Here is a 13647-nt window from a genome sequence, read left to right as displayed (position 1 = left end):
GGATACGTTCATGCGTGTGTGACCTTGAAAATCACGTGATTTCAGCGGCAATGTATTTGTATTCGCAAAAGATACTTTTCGTGGATACTTTCTTTTGAAATCATCAAGGAAACTAATCGTAAGTGATTTTGCATTCACATCTCTATCCAAAAAAACAAGGACTTTTTTTATGTTACCTATTAAAAAACAAGGATTTATAATTTTTGGAGCAGGAAGCTTTTTTCCTATTTAGTTACATCACCAATTCCTAATTATGTTTACCCAATTACAGGTCATTCAATGGAAATCAAATAATATGGTAAGTAAAGTTAAAATTATTAGATGCTAATTGATATATAACTAATTAAGTTTGGATCACTGATACTTGGCTATCTAAAATTTACCACTTAGATGGCCCTCTTGATGTAGCACAACATGTGGTTTATTAAAAATTTTAATATATATATATATATATCCATTAAATAAATGCCAATGAGATGAATGATGATTTTTCATTCAATTTTGTTTTATTCTGCTTCTTTTCATTTTATTCTCTTCTAGCATCCAATTTTTCCTTTTTGACCCCTGCTTTTATGGCATTTTTTTTTTTTACCCCTGGCTTTATGACATGTTTTCATTTTGTTTTCTTCTACTTCAAATGTCTTGAACTTCAGCAAAGAACTCATACCCACAAAGACAAAACAAATACAAATTGATTCAAAATCGAAACAAAATAGATCTAAAGAAAAGAACAAAATTGCCTCAAACCATTAGATAAATTTACAGTCGGATTTGTACAATAAACAAAATTTGTTCAAATTTGTAAAGATTGAAAGAGGATTTCATACCCATATGTTCATATCGAAATAAAATCCCTTCAAATTTGTATAAGTTTACTAGATAAATCATACCCATTTACACTCAACGAATCAAATCTAAAAAGAAGATATAATATGTGTAGATCTAAAGAAAATAGCAAATTCTCCTCAAACAATTAGAAAAATTTCCACTTGGATTTATAGAAAAATAAACCAGATCCGATAAAATTTTTGATGATTTAGAAAGCATTTCATACCCATATGATGGCAAGCAAAAAAATTTCTTCAAATTAGTAACGATTCACAAACAAATTTCTAAGAAACAAACAGAGAGAGAGAGAGAGAGATGAAAGAGATGGAAAGGTGGGGTTTGTTTTTAGTAGACGACAGCTGGAGAGATCAAAGCTTCATCTAGTGGCAGGGAGAGAGGGAGAGAAATGGTCACAGCTTCTTCGATTGACTTGAAAAAAAGATTGAGACACTGGCAGTTGTTCTTTATTTTAACGGCTGCACCTTCATCTAGTGAGCGAGATAGAAGCAGAGAAATGGTAGGAGATGAGATGGGGAGATGGAGAGAGTTTTGTGAGAAAGTTGGTCTTTCTGTTGGAGGAGAGAGAGAGAGAGAGAGAGAGAGAGAGAGAGAGAGAGTGTGTGTGTGTGTGTGTGTGTGTGTATTTAGGGTTTTGTAGGAACAGTATCCCATAGGGTGTAAAGGTTGGGCTTTGCAAACATTGGGAGAGTACTTGGGCTTCTTATGTTAAAATTTGAGCTTCCCACATGGAAAAAAACACTACTTAAAAATTATAATAAAAAATACTAGGTCTTCATAAAATTTTCTAAAAAATACTAACTCTTAGAAAAATAAACATTAATCTTAGGTGACATGTTATTTTCTTCACTTTTATATTCTGTGATTATAGAATTTATTTGTTACATTTTGGTATTGGACATTATATTGCTTTTGACTATTTTACATCTGATTAATTACAAATTTATAAATAAAAAGTGCTTCTATTTTATTTATGTGACTAATGGATTGTAGAGCCGTTATTCTTCTTGACCATACAAGTGAGGTAAATGTGTGACGCCCCCAAATTCCGTCTAGGATCGGACGGACATTTGAAGCGTCGAGACATGCAACACAAGGTTACCTGCCCCCGTTCATGACATATAAGATGCAATGTTCCTAACATGCATCTAACATTATGTAATATTCGCAGCGGATAATTTCTTTCTTTAGCAATACTATGCACCAAATTGAAAATATCCCAAATGTTTAAAACATACTTCATACATAAAGATCCATTGAATAACTAAGATCACAGCACTATTCCAAAATAGTTATGATCCAAAAGTACTGGAGATGCAACTTCATCGTACAAGTAGTAATTTAACTACTATATTAACTTTAACGACACACCGTCGTTCAGTCGACTGTGTCTAGTTGGTCAGCTCCTGGTCCTCCTTCAGGTCCTGTAACAAGATCTACCATTCGGGAGGAATGGTAGTTGGGACTACCACAGTGAGATTTGATTACAAATCTCAGCAAGTTAACAAAAAACTTCCACACAGACTAATGATGCATGGATGACAGTAAAAGTATAAATGCATAATCAAATTCATAAGTAATTAAAGAATAACTTAGCGTACAACATAGCATAATTGACATAACTTAAATTGAAACATGAACTGAACTTGACTTAGCATAAACTTGCTCTGAAACTTGAATTAACATGAAAAATACATACTCCACAGTTGTTGTGGCCCCATGTATTCTACACAAACTTGACTTAACATTAAAAATACATACTCCACAGTTGTTGTGGCCCCATGTATTCTACACAAACTTGACTTAACATGAAAAATACATACTCCACAGTTGTTGTGGCCCCATGTATTTTACGCATCACAATTGTAGTTAAATACATACTTCACAGTTGTTGTGGCCCCATGTATTCTACACAAACTTGACTTAACATTAAAAATACATACTCCACAGTTGTTGTGGCCCCATGTATTCTACACATCATAATGTACTCAAGATGAAATGTGACTGGAATACGAAAGGACTGAAGTCCTGACGTAACATAACGTGACTTGAACATAACTTAGAATACATGACCAACTTGAGATAGAAACATTTCATAACATGGCATAACATATAATAGACAACATATTTAACATGACATACTTGCAATAGTGAATATTACATGACTTGACTTACATGTAATGGATGACATACTTAGCATGACGTACTTGTAATGTACAGTAATATATAACAGAATATATTATATAACAGATAAAAATTGATGACAGAATAAATTCTGTATAATAGACAATTACATGATAACTTGACATGGCATGACACATATGATAACATACATACATACACTGTAGTTCTTTTACTTAGCACACATACACAGTAGACTGCTAGTAAGTTAAAAGCTAACTTACCTCGATCTCCGCGTTTCTTATAAAACTTCAAGTGCGATCACGAGGAACTGTAATTAGTGATTCTAAAAGTTAGAACTAAATCACTAATAATTTGAAATATGGAAAATACTAACTTAATGAGTAAAATTTTCATTTTACTCTCTACATGTGGGAAAATGACCGTTTTACCCATAACTTAAAGATTTTGCATACTATCTCCAAAAGTTTCCAAAATTTACATTCCTTATGTAAATTTTGTCCTAAACTTAAATATCAACTCAGAAAAATTTAAAACAAAACACAACTATGAAGAACACACTATGGTCGAAACATCCATAGGCCATTTCCCTTTATTTTTGTTGCAATTCCTTCCAACTTCAAAACTCATGCTTAAACCAAAATTTTGCAACAAACATCTTCCAATCCTAAGTTCAAAACCATACTTAAAACATCCATTTAGAAAAAGCTAATAATCAACACCAAACTTTTTTTGTAAAAAGATCCAAGCACTTGAATCACAAGTTTTGACCTTAAATCAAAACATCTCCAAAAATTTCAAAAATCAAATCTTACTTCTAACATATTCATAATATCATCCTAACATCAACCATGCTTTAAATCATCAAACTAAAGTCACCAAAATCACAAAATAACATTTGGAGTTTTTGGTTTTACACTTAGTCCAAAAACAGGAACTTTTTCCTCAACTAGTTTTGATAAATCTCTTGATCTATGACTTATAAATATATGATCTTCAAACCAAACCATTACATGGTTTAAAAAGATGTCCTAAAACATATACAAGCTTCTAATTCAAGATCACATGGTTAGAAATTAACCAAAACATAAATTTAGCCAAGAATATCCACACTTTGGCTTATCTGAATATCTCTTTGCATAAAATTTCATATCTTTGAAACTAACATCAAATATCTTCAAAATAATAATATAACATGTATATAAGATGTTTAGGATCCTCCAATAAAATTATCAAAGTCATTAGAATAGGTTTAGACCACCAAAGAGTTAAACTTTCTCAAAACAGAAACTGTTTTTCCTCTTCCAGTTTCTAAGTTTCTAAATCTAAGAAAATCTTTCATCAAAACCTTTAATCATGCAAAAATCCTCAACCAATAGTCATATATACATGTTAACAATACTCCATAAAAATTTCGGACCAATATCTATCCATTAGCTTGGTCAAAAACTCCAAACTATAACATACTCTCCAGATTCACGCCCAGAATGACCTTTCTATGGTTAAAAATACTTTTGACCGATCAAATGACCATGGAATGATACGAAAAATACATCTACGGAAACTAGACTCAAAGAGGAACAACTTATATGAAGGAGACTTTATGATAAAACACTTACAAAAACTTCAAAATGGGTGTGCAAAAGAACTCCTAAAAGCTGTCCGAGAGAGAGTGTTTGGTATTCTTTCAATGGAAAGCATAAATGAAGATAATTTCGTGGGGAGGGATGGCTGGAGATATTTGTGGATAAGATATGGAAGAGATGAGGCTGGAGTGAGAGTTAAGTGTAGGACTCTCTTACCCGAAGTGAGAGTTAAGTGTAGGACTCTCTTACCGAAGTGAGAGTGGAGTGTAGGACTCTCTTACCTAATAATATCTACAAAAATCAACTCAAGATATTTTTACCCAATAATATCCACGAAATTAGTTCAAAATATTTTCTAAATGTGGAGTAGACTTGGAAGAGTAAGGTGGTTAAAATCTTTCCATGTGTATTTTAAATCTATGTTCTTAAGATATTTTCCAAATGTGTATTTTGCTTAGGTGTCATGATCTCACACCTTGATTTCCTTCACAATTCCATCTAATGGTTTCTCTTTGTGCTAAGTATCTAATACTATTCATTATGTGTGGTTAAGATCTTGCCAAGTATCCAAATAAAATTTCGCTAACCTAATTTGGACATTTCATACTGTGATTTTGAAAACACTGCATTTAGTACGTTTACCGAGATTACTATTCACTCCAAAAATAAACGTAATAAACTTAGTACTAAAAAATCCTAAATATTCAATTAAGCCTAGTGGTGTAGACTATAATGTATTCTGACACTTCTAACTATCTCAAATAATTAAAATCGCATTTCTGGCACCATAGTGAGTGATAACACTAACTATGTTGACAGGCTAAAACCTATGCGATTAGTCGATTCGTGTAAACTTACGGAATTTTCACGAGGTTCTTAAGGTCAAAAGAAATTCCACAATTGAATTTCTAGCAGGCTGTTACAAAATGTACATTCATAAATCTATTTAGGAAATTCCATACATTACTTTTTTATATATTTTAATTATTACAAGAGCATCTACCATATTTACGAAACATTTTAAGTAAAGTTTCAGAGAAATAATGGTGTCTATGTAGGTGAAGAAATAAATTAACTTGGATAATTACGTCAAAACAAGCTAAACATCCTCTTCATTAGTCATGTAACTAAAGCAACATTAACATTCCAAATATCTTATTCTTCTGAAAGTTTCAATGTTGTAATTATATGTTAGAATAAAACACTAACTTATATATAAATTCGATGTCTGTTTTCAACTTTTTATTATGTTTTGTTTAACTTTTGTAAATTTATGGCTCATTTGAAATTTGTTTGAGTTTTTTTTATTTAGTTTCTCATTTATAATATTTTTTTTTCCAATTGGGCACACGTGCAGTGCACCTTCCGTGTGTGTGTATATATATATATATATATATTCAAATCAAGAGAGCATCTCAAAACACATAAAAGAAGAAAATTGAAACCCTGAGTTCTTTATACCACTTTTATATTTGTATTTTTTTTTTTTAATAAACCGCGTGATATTACATGGTAGTGCAACGTCAAGATGATCATCTAAGCTGTAAAATTTAATGGCCAGCTAGCATTTTTCTTACGTTTATAATTTTCATTTAAAATTAGTAGAATCTTTTGGTTTTTCTAACACATTATTTTACCAACACATTCTTTTTTGGGTTTTGTAATTAATGGATTCATCTCTAATGATTCAGTAACATAACTCTGAAGAAGTGATTAATTTGACTAAACCAACCTTTATACATTGAATCTGTCTAAGGTGGATTATGTCAATAGTTAGTGTACTATATATCTATCGGAGCACTGCAATTGTAGTCTTCAACCTGCATATCCATAGAAGACCTCATGCTAAGCAGTTCTATCCAAATCCTCTTAAAGAAATCTCTACATTCCATACTACTTCTGCAGACAGCGCAACAAAGTATATCACCATTTTTTTTTTTTACAACGAAGTATATCACTTGTAATGGAAATAAGATCAATCCTCTGCTCCACTTAAAATGGATGTTCTCCATATAACACTAGGAGTTTTGATCTTTGTATTTCTACAAGTAATTAGATTGATAAGCGAAATGATTAAAATATGGCTAACACCATAGTCACAAAAACATCTTCGTCTTCCAAAAATTGTTTTATTTCTTTATGAAATGGTCATTTCCAACAATACCAATACCTCAATTTCAAGGATTTCTGGCATGTGAAGTTTATGAGGGACAAAAGGTTATATTGTAGCTGGTTGCCCTGGAGCATCTATAAACTGGAGGATCATTATCCCTTGGATAGGTGTGAGCAAGTTTGCATAATTGCTTGAACTTTTGGGAGTACTCATTAGATTGGCAAGCCTGTGGACTGCTATAGTTCCCAGTGCAGCAATATCTTGGATCCTTCAAACCATCACAAGCACTGTAACACCCGACATATCGACCATCCTTGTTCGTGGCGACTAGGTTACCCGGACACACGTTACTCACATCTTCAATGCAATCTACAACAGGGCACAAACCTGTTCCTCCAAGCAGAGATCCACCTTCCGGTTGGATCCGGACAGGCAGGTTGTGCCCGTGGTTCAAGCTCACTTCATAGGAGACCACCGATTGTTTGATGTCGAAATTGAGTAAGGTCACCGGATAAGTGGGTGGTGGGGATTGGCAATCTATGGTGCCAGAACCACAGTCCCCAGTTTCACATGAAAAATAGGAGACATTGTAGGCACAGTTTGTCCTAGCCCAAATGCTTCCACTCCATTGATCAGGCATTGAGAATAGCTCCAAGGTTCCCGAACCGCTCTCAGGATCAGCATCACCAATTGAAGGGCTGGCAGCAAGCCATACTGTGTAAGTGCATCGGTTTTCGAAGTTGAACGTTACCTCAGAGTGTGCACCTGAAGAAGATATGCGCAACTGGTTCAGATCAATCACAATGGTTTTATCACATTAAGATGACAGGAATGCACAGAAAACATAAGAAATAATCAATTACCTGTAATTAGTAACAAGAGAAGAAGGTTGATAAGAGTTTTGCTACCCATCAAACCTTGGCTTTTGAATTATCAGATGTGAGAGTTGGGTTGATGGAATAAGTTGAGAAAGGGATAGTTTATAGCTGAAGAGGCTGAAAGGGTAGCGTATCGGGTTATACCATGGAAGAGATCACTGAATTTGGAAGGAAAGTATAATTGGAATGTAAAAGCTTTTTTGGCTGTAAAACTTGGCTTCCATGGATACCAAAAGTGTAGCTACAATACCATCAATGCCTGATTTCAAACTAGGGTCAGCATGTTGTTTTGTTCTATGTAGATGTTGAAGTGAGCAAAGCTGTCACTTTCCAATTCTAAGCCCCATTATTCTTTAAAATTTGTTTTACTCTTTGGAATTCCATTGACTTTTAGAAAGCAAAGACATTTCTGAGAAACATATCCATTAAAAGGTGGTCCAACTGGCATCACAAAAAAAAACAAGTGAAGACTAGTGGTGCAAATTCGGAAGAAATTTCCAATTTGGGTCCCAAGTTTTTTAGTAGTTTGATATGCAATTTGAAAATTGAATTATAGTTTCGGGTGCAATATCAAATTTCCCTCACTATGTTACTGATTTAGCTGATGATCTGTGTCCTCCATCTTAGGTATAAGACAAGAATATTGCAAAGATTTCGTTTGAAGTCTCCTTCCCCGATAGAAGCCACCACTGATGGTACCAGATTTAGGTTGACTTTGATTTCATTTAGAGAAAAGTGCTACTCACGAGTCACATCAAAACTCTATATCCAATGGGATTGTTGGAAGAAAATTTATATTCCAAATCATATTATATCATATGAAATATGTGTAGTGTAAAAATCTTTAAATAAAATTATTATTATTATTATTAAAATTATAATTAGAGTTTGTTCGTATTTTTTAATATATAAATATATAAATTATATTATATTAATATATAAATTAATACACAATTATATTTACAACTATATTTTTTTTACGTCAATATCACCTTTAACGTTGTTAAGTTTTAATTGCTCATTATCGTCCGTTTTTCAACCATGCTGTTTGACTTGGCCAGCCATCACGATAAAGTATCTACGGCAGCCTTTAATGCCCCCATGTGTGAATGGGTTCAAATTCCTGGAAGACGTTTCTTATATTAATTTGGCCGGGTGTCTTTATTCTATTTATTGTCAAGTTTCCTGATGGATTTCTACTACCTTTTTATTTGTTTCGTTTAACTTTTTGTTAAAAAGGTAGTGGCGTCCGTCTAGTGTCAATTCTCTATTTTGAGTGTGTTGTTGTCTATCCATACAATATAGAAAAAAATTATTAGAGAGAGAGGGAAAAAAGGGGATTGTATTTAGATAATTTTGAGACTATTTTCAGATAAAATAAAGGTTTTTTTAGTGGAGTTATGAGTTCAACCATTTGTGTAGAGTAAGTTTGAGTTATCTGACGATCAGTTAGACTGACGTTGTATCTTGAAAGAGTCAAGTCAAGAAGAGTTCTGTTATATCGGTTAATTTTAAATTTTATACACCGTAGAGGGATTGAATTTCTTTAAAAAGAACGAGATTTTCGTGTGTCAATTCAAACTGATTTCGTTTAAATATTAATTTTATTGTAATTTTTATTATATTATTATGTATTTTCACCAATAGAGTTTATCCTTTTGAATAACAAACAAAGACATACATTTAAACTGGATTACAACTTATCACTCTTTCTATGTACATACAGAAAGAGTGAAGGTCTCGATATTGGTTTAGAACAAAATTAGAATAAGATGTAGGTCTCTAGAGCATAATTGTAAAAGGAAATATATAAATTACACAAACTTAACAGAAATTTTACCATTTCTAAACTAGTTCCCTTTTTTTTTTTTTAATTGAGTGATGCTAAATAAAAGCAAAGTATCAGCAACCCATATAAACTCTTTGAAAAAATAAGAATCCATCATATAAATTAATTAATTAATTAAAAAAATTAGATTGATTCAAGTGAGTTTTACTCTTTTTTTTTTTTAAAAAGCTTCCGCATCCTGGACTTGCACAAATCATATTTCAATAAGTCCCACTAGGGTTAAGATGAATACTAACAATCTCATATAGGAGTAATGCTAATGCTAATGTTAAAGGATGTGTCTCACTTCCCCTCTGCAACCGTTCGACCACGCACTGTCAAGAAACTCCGATGTGATCCACTAGGAAAAACTTCGATACTTAAATCAGCAAAAGCAACTAAAGAATTTTAGAAATCAAGAAAAGAGTTCAATCTCTTACTATCAAGGGTTATATAGACTCATGCACAATACTTATCTTATTCAAAATTTATCAGTGCAAATTATCACTCTATACTTTGAATGATCATGCAACTGTATAAGGTATTTATCCTTCCATGAAAGATGGCGTGGTGCATGCATAATTTTGATTCACTTTAGACTCTTTTATTCCCTTTAATCAACTCATGACCTTTCTTATGGGCTTCTTCTTCTTTGGGCTTTTATAATAAAATGGACTTTTTAGTTTAAATAAGCCCTCCAACTAAATACACACTTAAGGCATATAAGCCGTTTAAAGAAGTGAGACTCATCATTAAAAGAAAAAAAAAATTAATAAATTAATTACTTCGTATGGGTTCCACCTTCTTTCAAATGACTTGCATATCTTAGACTTGCACAAAATATTTTTTATAAAAGAAACCGTCGTTCCATGCACTTTTTTTTTTCTTTTTTTATTTATTTATTAATTTTCTGGTTTATGTCCCCTCTTGAAAATGTGACATACCCCAAGTCAGCAATAAGCTATCTTTAAAAAGCCTTAAAATAATACCTTTTCTATATTAGCAATTTAGCTAATATGACAGCTGCTACATTCCTAAAGAGAAATAATATTTATAGGTTTTGGGTGTCCACTCTTTTTGAAAAAAATTAATAAATTATATGAAAAAAAAAATTATTTTTTTTAAATGAATAGACGAAACTTCTATATTCTTCTAAAACTGTATCTAACCTTATTTATTTATAAATCAACCTATAAAAATCCAAAAATAAATAGGAAACGTAGGGGGCTTTTGTGTTGGTCTGGGCCCAAGAGGAGATGCGGGCTTATCTGTGCTCCCAACATATCCGGGCTCAAGGTGTATCTTATAATCCAATTTTAATTTTCTCTTTTGATTTTTCGGCCCCTCCATTTTTACATGCTCAATTTTTGGGTTGCTTAAACCCTAATATTAGGGTTGCTCCGGATAAGGTTTGAAAAAATATCCCTAGGCATAGTAAACTCTCTCTGTATCTCTCATGGCTACTGCTCTGTCTATTGCTCTTGATGTTCATTTTACAGGGAATCTCTCGGACACAAAGAGACCCATTATCTTCAAATCTCCGCTCAGACAACACCCAACCAGAAGATTTACCATTTTGTGTAGCTCTTCCAAGTCTCCCCAAGAAGCCTCTCCCAATTTGATAGAGCCATACCAGAAAAATCCATCTTTATCCGAGCAACTCAAGCCTTTATCCACAACCACCCTCTCAAATCCCACCAAGGACCAAACGCAGCTCATGTCCAAGCCAAAGTCCACCTGGGTGAACCCCACCAAGCCGAAACGCTCCGTGCTCTCCCTTCAGAGGCAGAAACGCTCTTCTTACTCATACAATCCTCAGGTCAGAGAGCTCAGGCGCTTTGCTCAGAAGCTCAATGACTGTGATGAAGCTGCTTTCTTGGCTACTCTTGAGGAAATTCCACACCCACCCACCAGAGAAAATGCACTTCTAATACTCAACTGCTTGAAGCCATGGCAGAAAACGCGTTTGTTCCTCAATTGGATCAAGACCGAGAATTTATTTCCCCTGGAAACTATATTCTACAATGTCACAATGAAGTCTTTGAGGTTTGGAAGACAGTTTCAGCTCATGGAGGACCTTGCCCATGAGATGATTAGCAATGAGATTGAGCTTGACAATATCACATACTCCACCATCATTACTTGTGCCAAAAAGTGCAATGATTTTGATAAGGCTGTGGAGTGGTTTGAGAGGATGTACAAGACTGGTTTGATGCCTGATGAGGTGACTTACTCTGCTATCCTTGATGTGTATGCGAAATTGGGTAGTGTTGAGGAAGCGTTAAATCTGTATGAGAGAGCGAGGGCTAGTGGGTGGATACCTGACCACGCTACATTCTCTATATTAGCGAGGATGTTTGGTGCATCTGGGGACTATGATGGTATTAACTATGTGTTGCAAGAGATGAAGTCTGTTGGCGTGCAGCCTAATTTGGTAGTGTACAATACGTTGTTAGAAGCAATGGGTAAGGTCGGGAAGCCAGGTTTGGCTAGAAGTTTATTCAATGAAATGGTTGAATCTGGGTTAACTCCTGATGAGAAAACGTTGACCGCACTTGTTAAGATTTATGGCAAGGCGAGGTGGGCTCGAGATGCCTTAGAATTGTGGGAGCAAATGAGATCGAACAGGTGGCCGGTGGATTTGATTTTATATAATACTCTATTGAATATGTGTGCAGACCTTGCATTGGAGGAAGAGTCAGAGAGGCTATTTGAGGACATGAAGAGTTTAGAGTATTGTAGTCCGGATAGTTGGAGCTACACGGCAATGCTTAACATATATGGGAGTGGAGGAAAGGTTGACAAAGCGGTTAAATTATTTGAAGAAATGTCCGAGTTGGGTGTTGAACTCAATGTGATGGGCTGCACATGTTTGATTCAGTGCTTAGGGAAGACCAAGAGAATTGATGACTTGGTTAGAGTGTTTGCTGCATCTGTTGAAAGAGGGGTTAAGCCAGATGATAGGCTTTGTGGATGCTTGCTTTCTGTTGTGTCTTTATGTGAGGAAAATGGAGACGTTGATAAAATTCTTACTTGTTTGAACCAAGCTAACCCAAAGTTGTTTTCCGTTGTGAAGTTGGTCATAGAAGAGAAAACTAGCTTTGAAACCTTGAGGGATGAGTTCAAGAGCATTCTCGGTGAAACGGCAGTTGAAGCCCGAAGACCCTTCTGTAATTGCTTGATTGATATATGCCGAAGCAAAAAGCTTCACGAGAGAGCTCATGAGTTGCTCTACTTGGGAACCCTGTATGGGTTGTACCCAAGTTTACACAGTAAGACTGTAGATGAGTGGTGCATGGATGTTAGGTCCCTATCTGTTGGTGCAGCTCAAACCGCACTAGAAGAGTGGATGGGAACTCTATCCAAAATTGTTCAGCGCAAGGAGGCTTTACCGGAGTTATTTTCAGCTCAAACTGGCACAGGAACGCACAAATTCTCTCAAGGACTGGCCAATTCCTTCGCTTCTCATGCCAAGAAACTTGATGCACCGTTTAGGCAGAGTGAAGAGAAACTTGGTTTTTTTGTGGCAACTCGGGAAGATATAATGTCATGGGTGCAGTCACGGCTTGAAAGCCCTGCTGTTGCAGCATAAATGATTATGAACCAACAGTAATTACGGTGGCGATAGCTTTCATCATTGCTTTAATATGATGATACCTGTAATTTGGATATGTTATATTAGCTTTAGTCATCCATCTAAAAAATATCAATTACACATAGCTTTCACCATATTGCAGACCTTCATCTGCTTTCTAGTTTTGAAATTCAGGAATATCTTATCTTGATATCAAACCAGATTGTACGCTTTGATTTCCTTCAATTCCTCTGAAATGCAATAATCAATCATTGTTTTCCTTCAAGATGCAGGGCGAAGTGATTTTACTAAGTTAAATTCGTTAAAATCAGATATATATATATATATATATATATATATATATATATATCTGAAACTAAATGCTTAGTTGGAAAAAATCAACTTCTTAGAGCTAAGAGAGGATTGAGAACTCTTTATATAGTTTGCCAAAGTGATATTGACCATTAAGAATCATAACTTGCATGCTCTTTAATTTCCTTTAAACTTCAGTAGGGCTGTAAATGAACTAGTTTATTTGGCTCGATACTTGTCCGGTTAAACTCGAATCGAGCTCAATTCTTGTCCTAGTCGAGTTAGCTCATCGAGTCGAGCTTGAACAAAGAATAAATAAAAATTTCGAGCCCGAGCTCTAATATTAAATCAAGCCAAGCTCGACAAAT

At 34.3% G+C, this 13647-nt stretch overlaps 2 protein-coding genes across 2 annotated transcripts; one reads left to right on the top strand and one right to left on the bottom strand.

The window, feature by feature from the left end:
• Positions 1–6687: 6687 nt before the first annotated feature.
• On the bottom strand, positions 6688–7849 carry LOC122281898 (pathogenesis-related thaumatin-like protein 3.5). The gene is made up of 2 exons (XM_043093760.1): positions 7551–7849; positions 6688–7452 (listed from the first exon to the last, which is right to left on the bottom strand). The coding sequence occupies exons 1-2, from the start codon at positions 7597–7599 to the stop codon at positions 6776–6778; spliced, it is 726 nt and encodes a 241-aa protein (XP_042949694.1). The 5' UTR covers positions 7600–7849; the 3' UTR covers positions 6688–6775.
• Positions 7850–10784: 2935 nt separating this feature from the next.
• On the top strand, positions 10785–13253 carry LOC122281757 (pentatricopeptide repeat-containing protein At5g46580, chloroplastic). The gene has a single exon (XM_043093520.1). It carries the CDS (start codon positions 10850–10852, stop codon positions 12983–12985), a length of 2136 nt encoding a protein of 711 aa, XP_042949454.1. The 5' UTR covers positions 10785–10849; the 3' UTR covers positions 12986–13253.
• Positions 13254–13647: the final 394 nt, after the last annotated feature.

This window comes from Carya illinoinensis, chromosome 11, assembly GCF_018687715.1.
Source record: "Carya illinoinensis cultivar Pawnee chromosome 11, C.illinoinensisPawnee_v1, whole genome shotgun sequence".
Taxonomy (NCBI): Eukaryota; Viridiplantae; Streptophyta; class Magnoliopsida; order Fagales; family Juglandaceae; genus Carya; species Carya illinoinensis.
Note: the sequence above shows the minus strand (reverse complement) of the source record. Positions and strands in the feature narration are given on the sequence as shown.

Coding starts and splice junctions, on each gene's coding strand:
- LOC122281898 (XM_043093760.1), bottom strand. CDS start 7,599: ATGGGTAGCAAAACTCTTATCAACCTTCTTCTCTTGTTACTAATTACA. Junction 7,453..7,550: donor TCTCTTGTTACTAATTACAG/GTAATTGATTAT, acceptor TATCTTCTTCAG/GTGCACACTCTGAGGTAACG.
- LOC122281757 (XM_043093520.1), top strand. CDS start 10,850: ATGGCTACTGCTCTGTCTATTGCTCTTGATGTTCATTTTACAGGGAAT.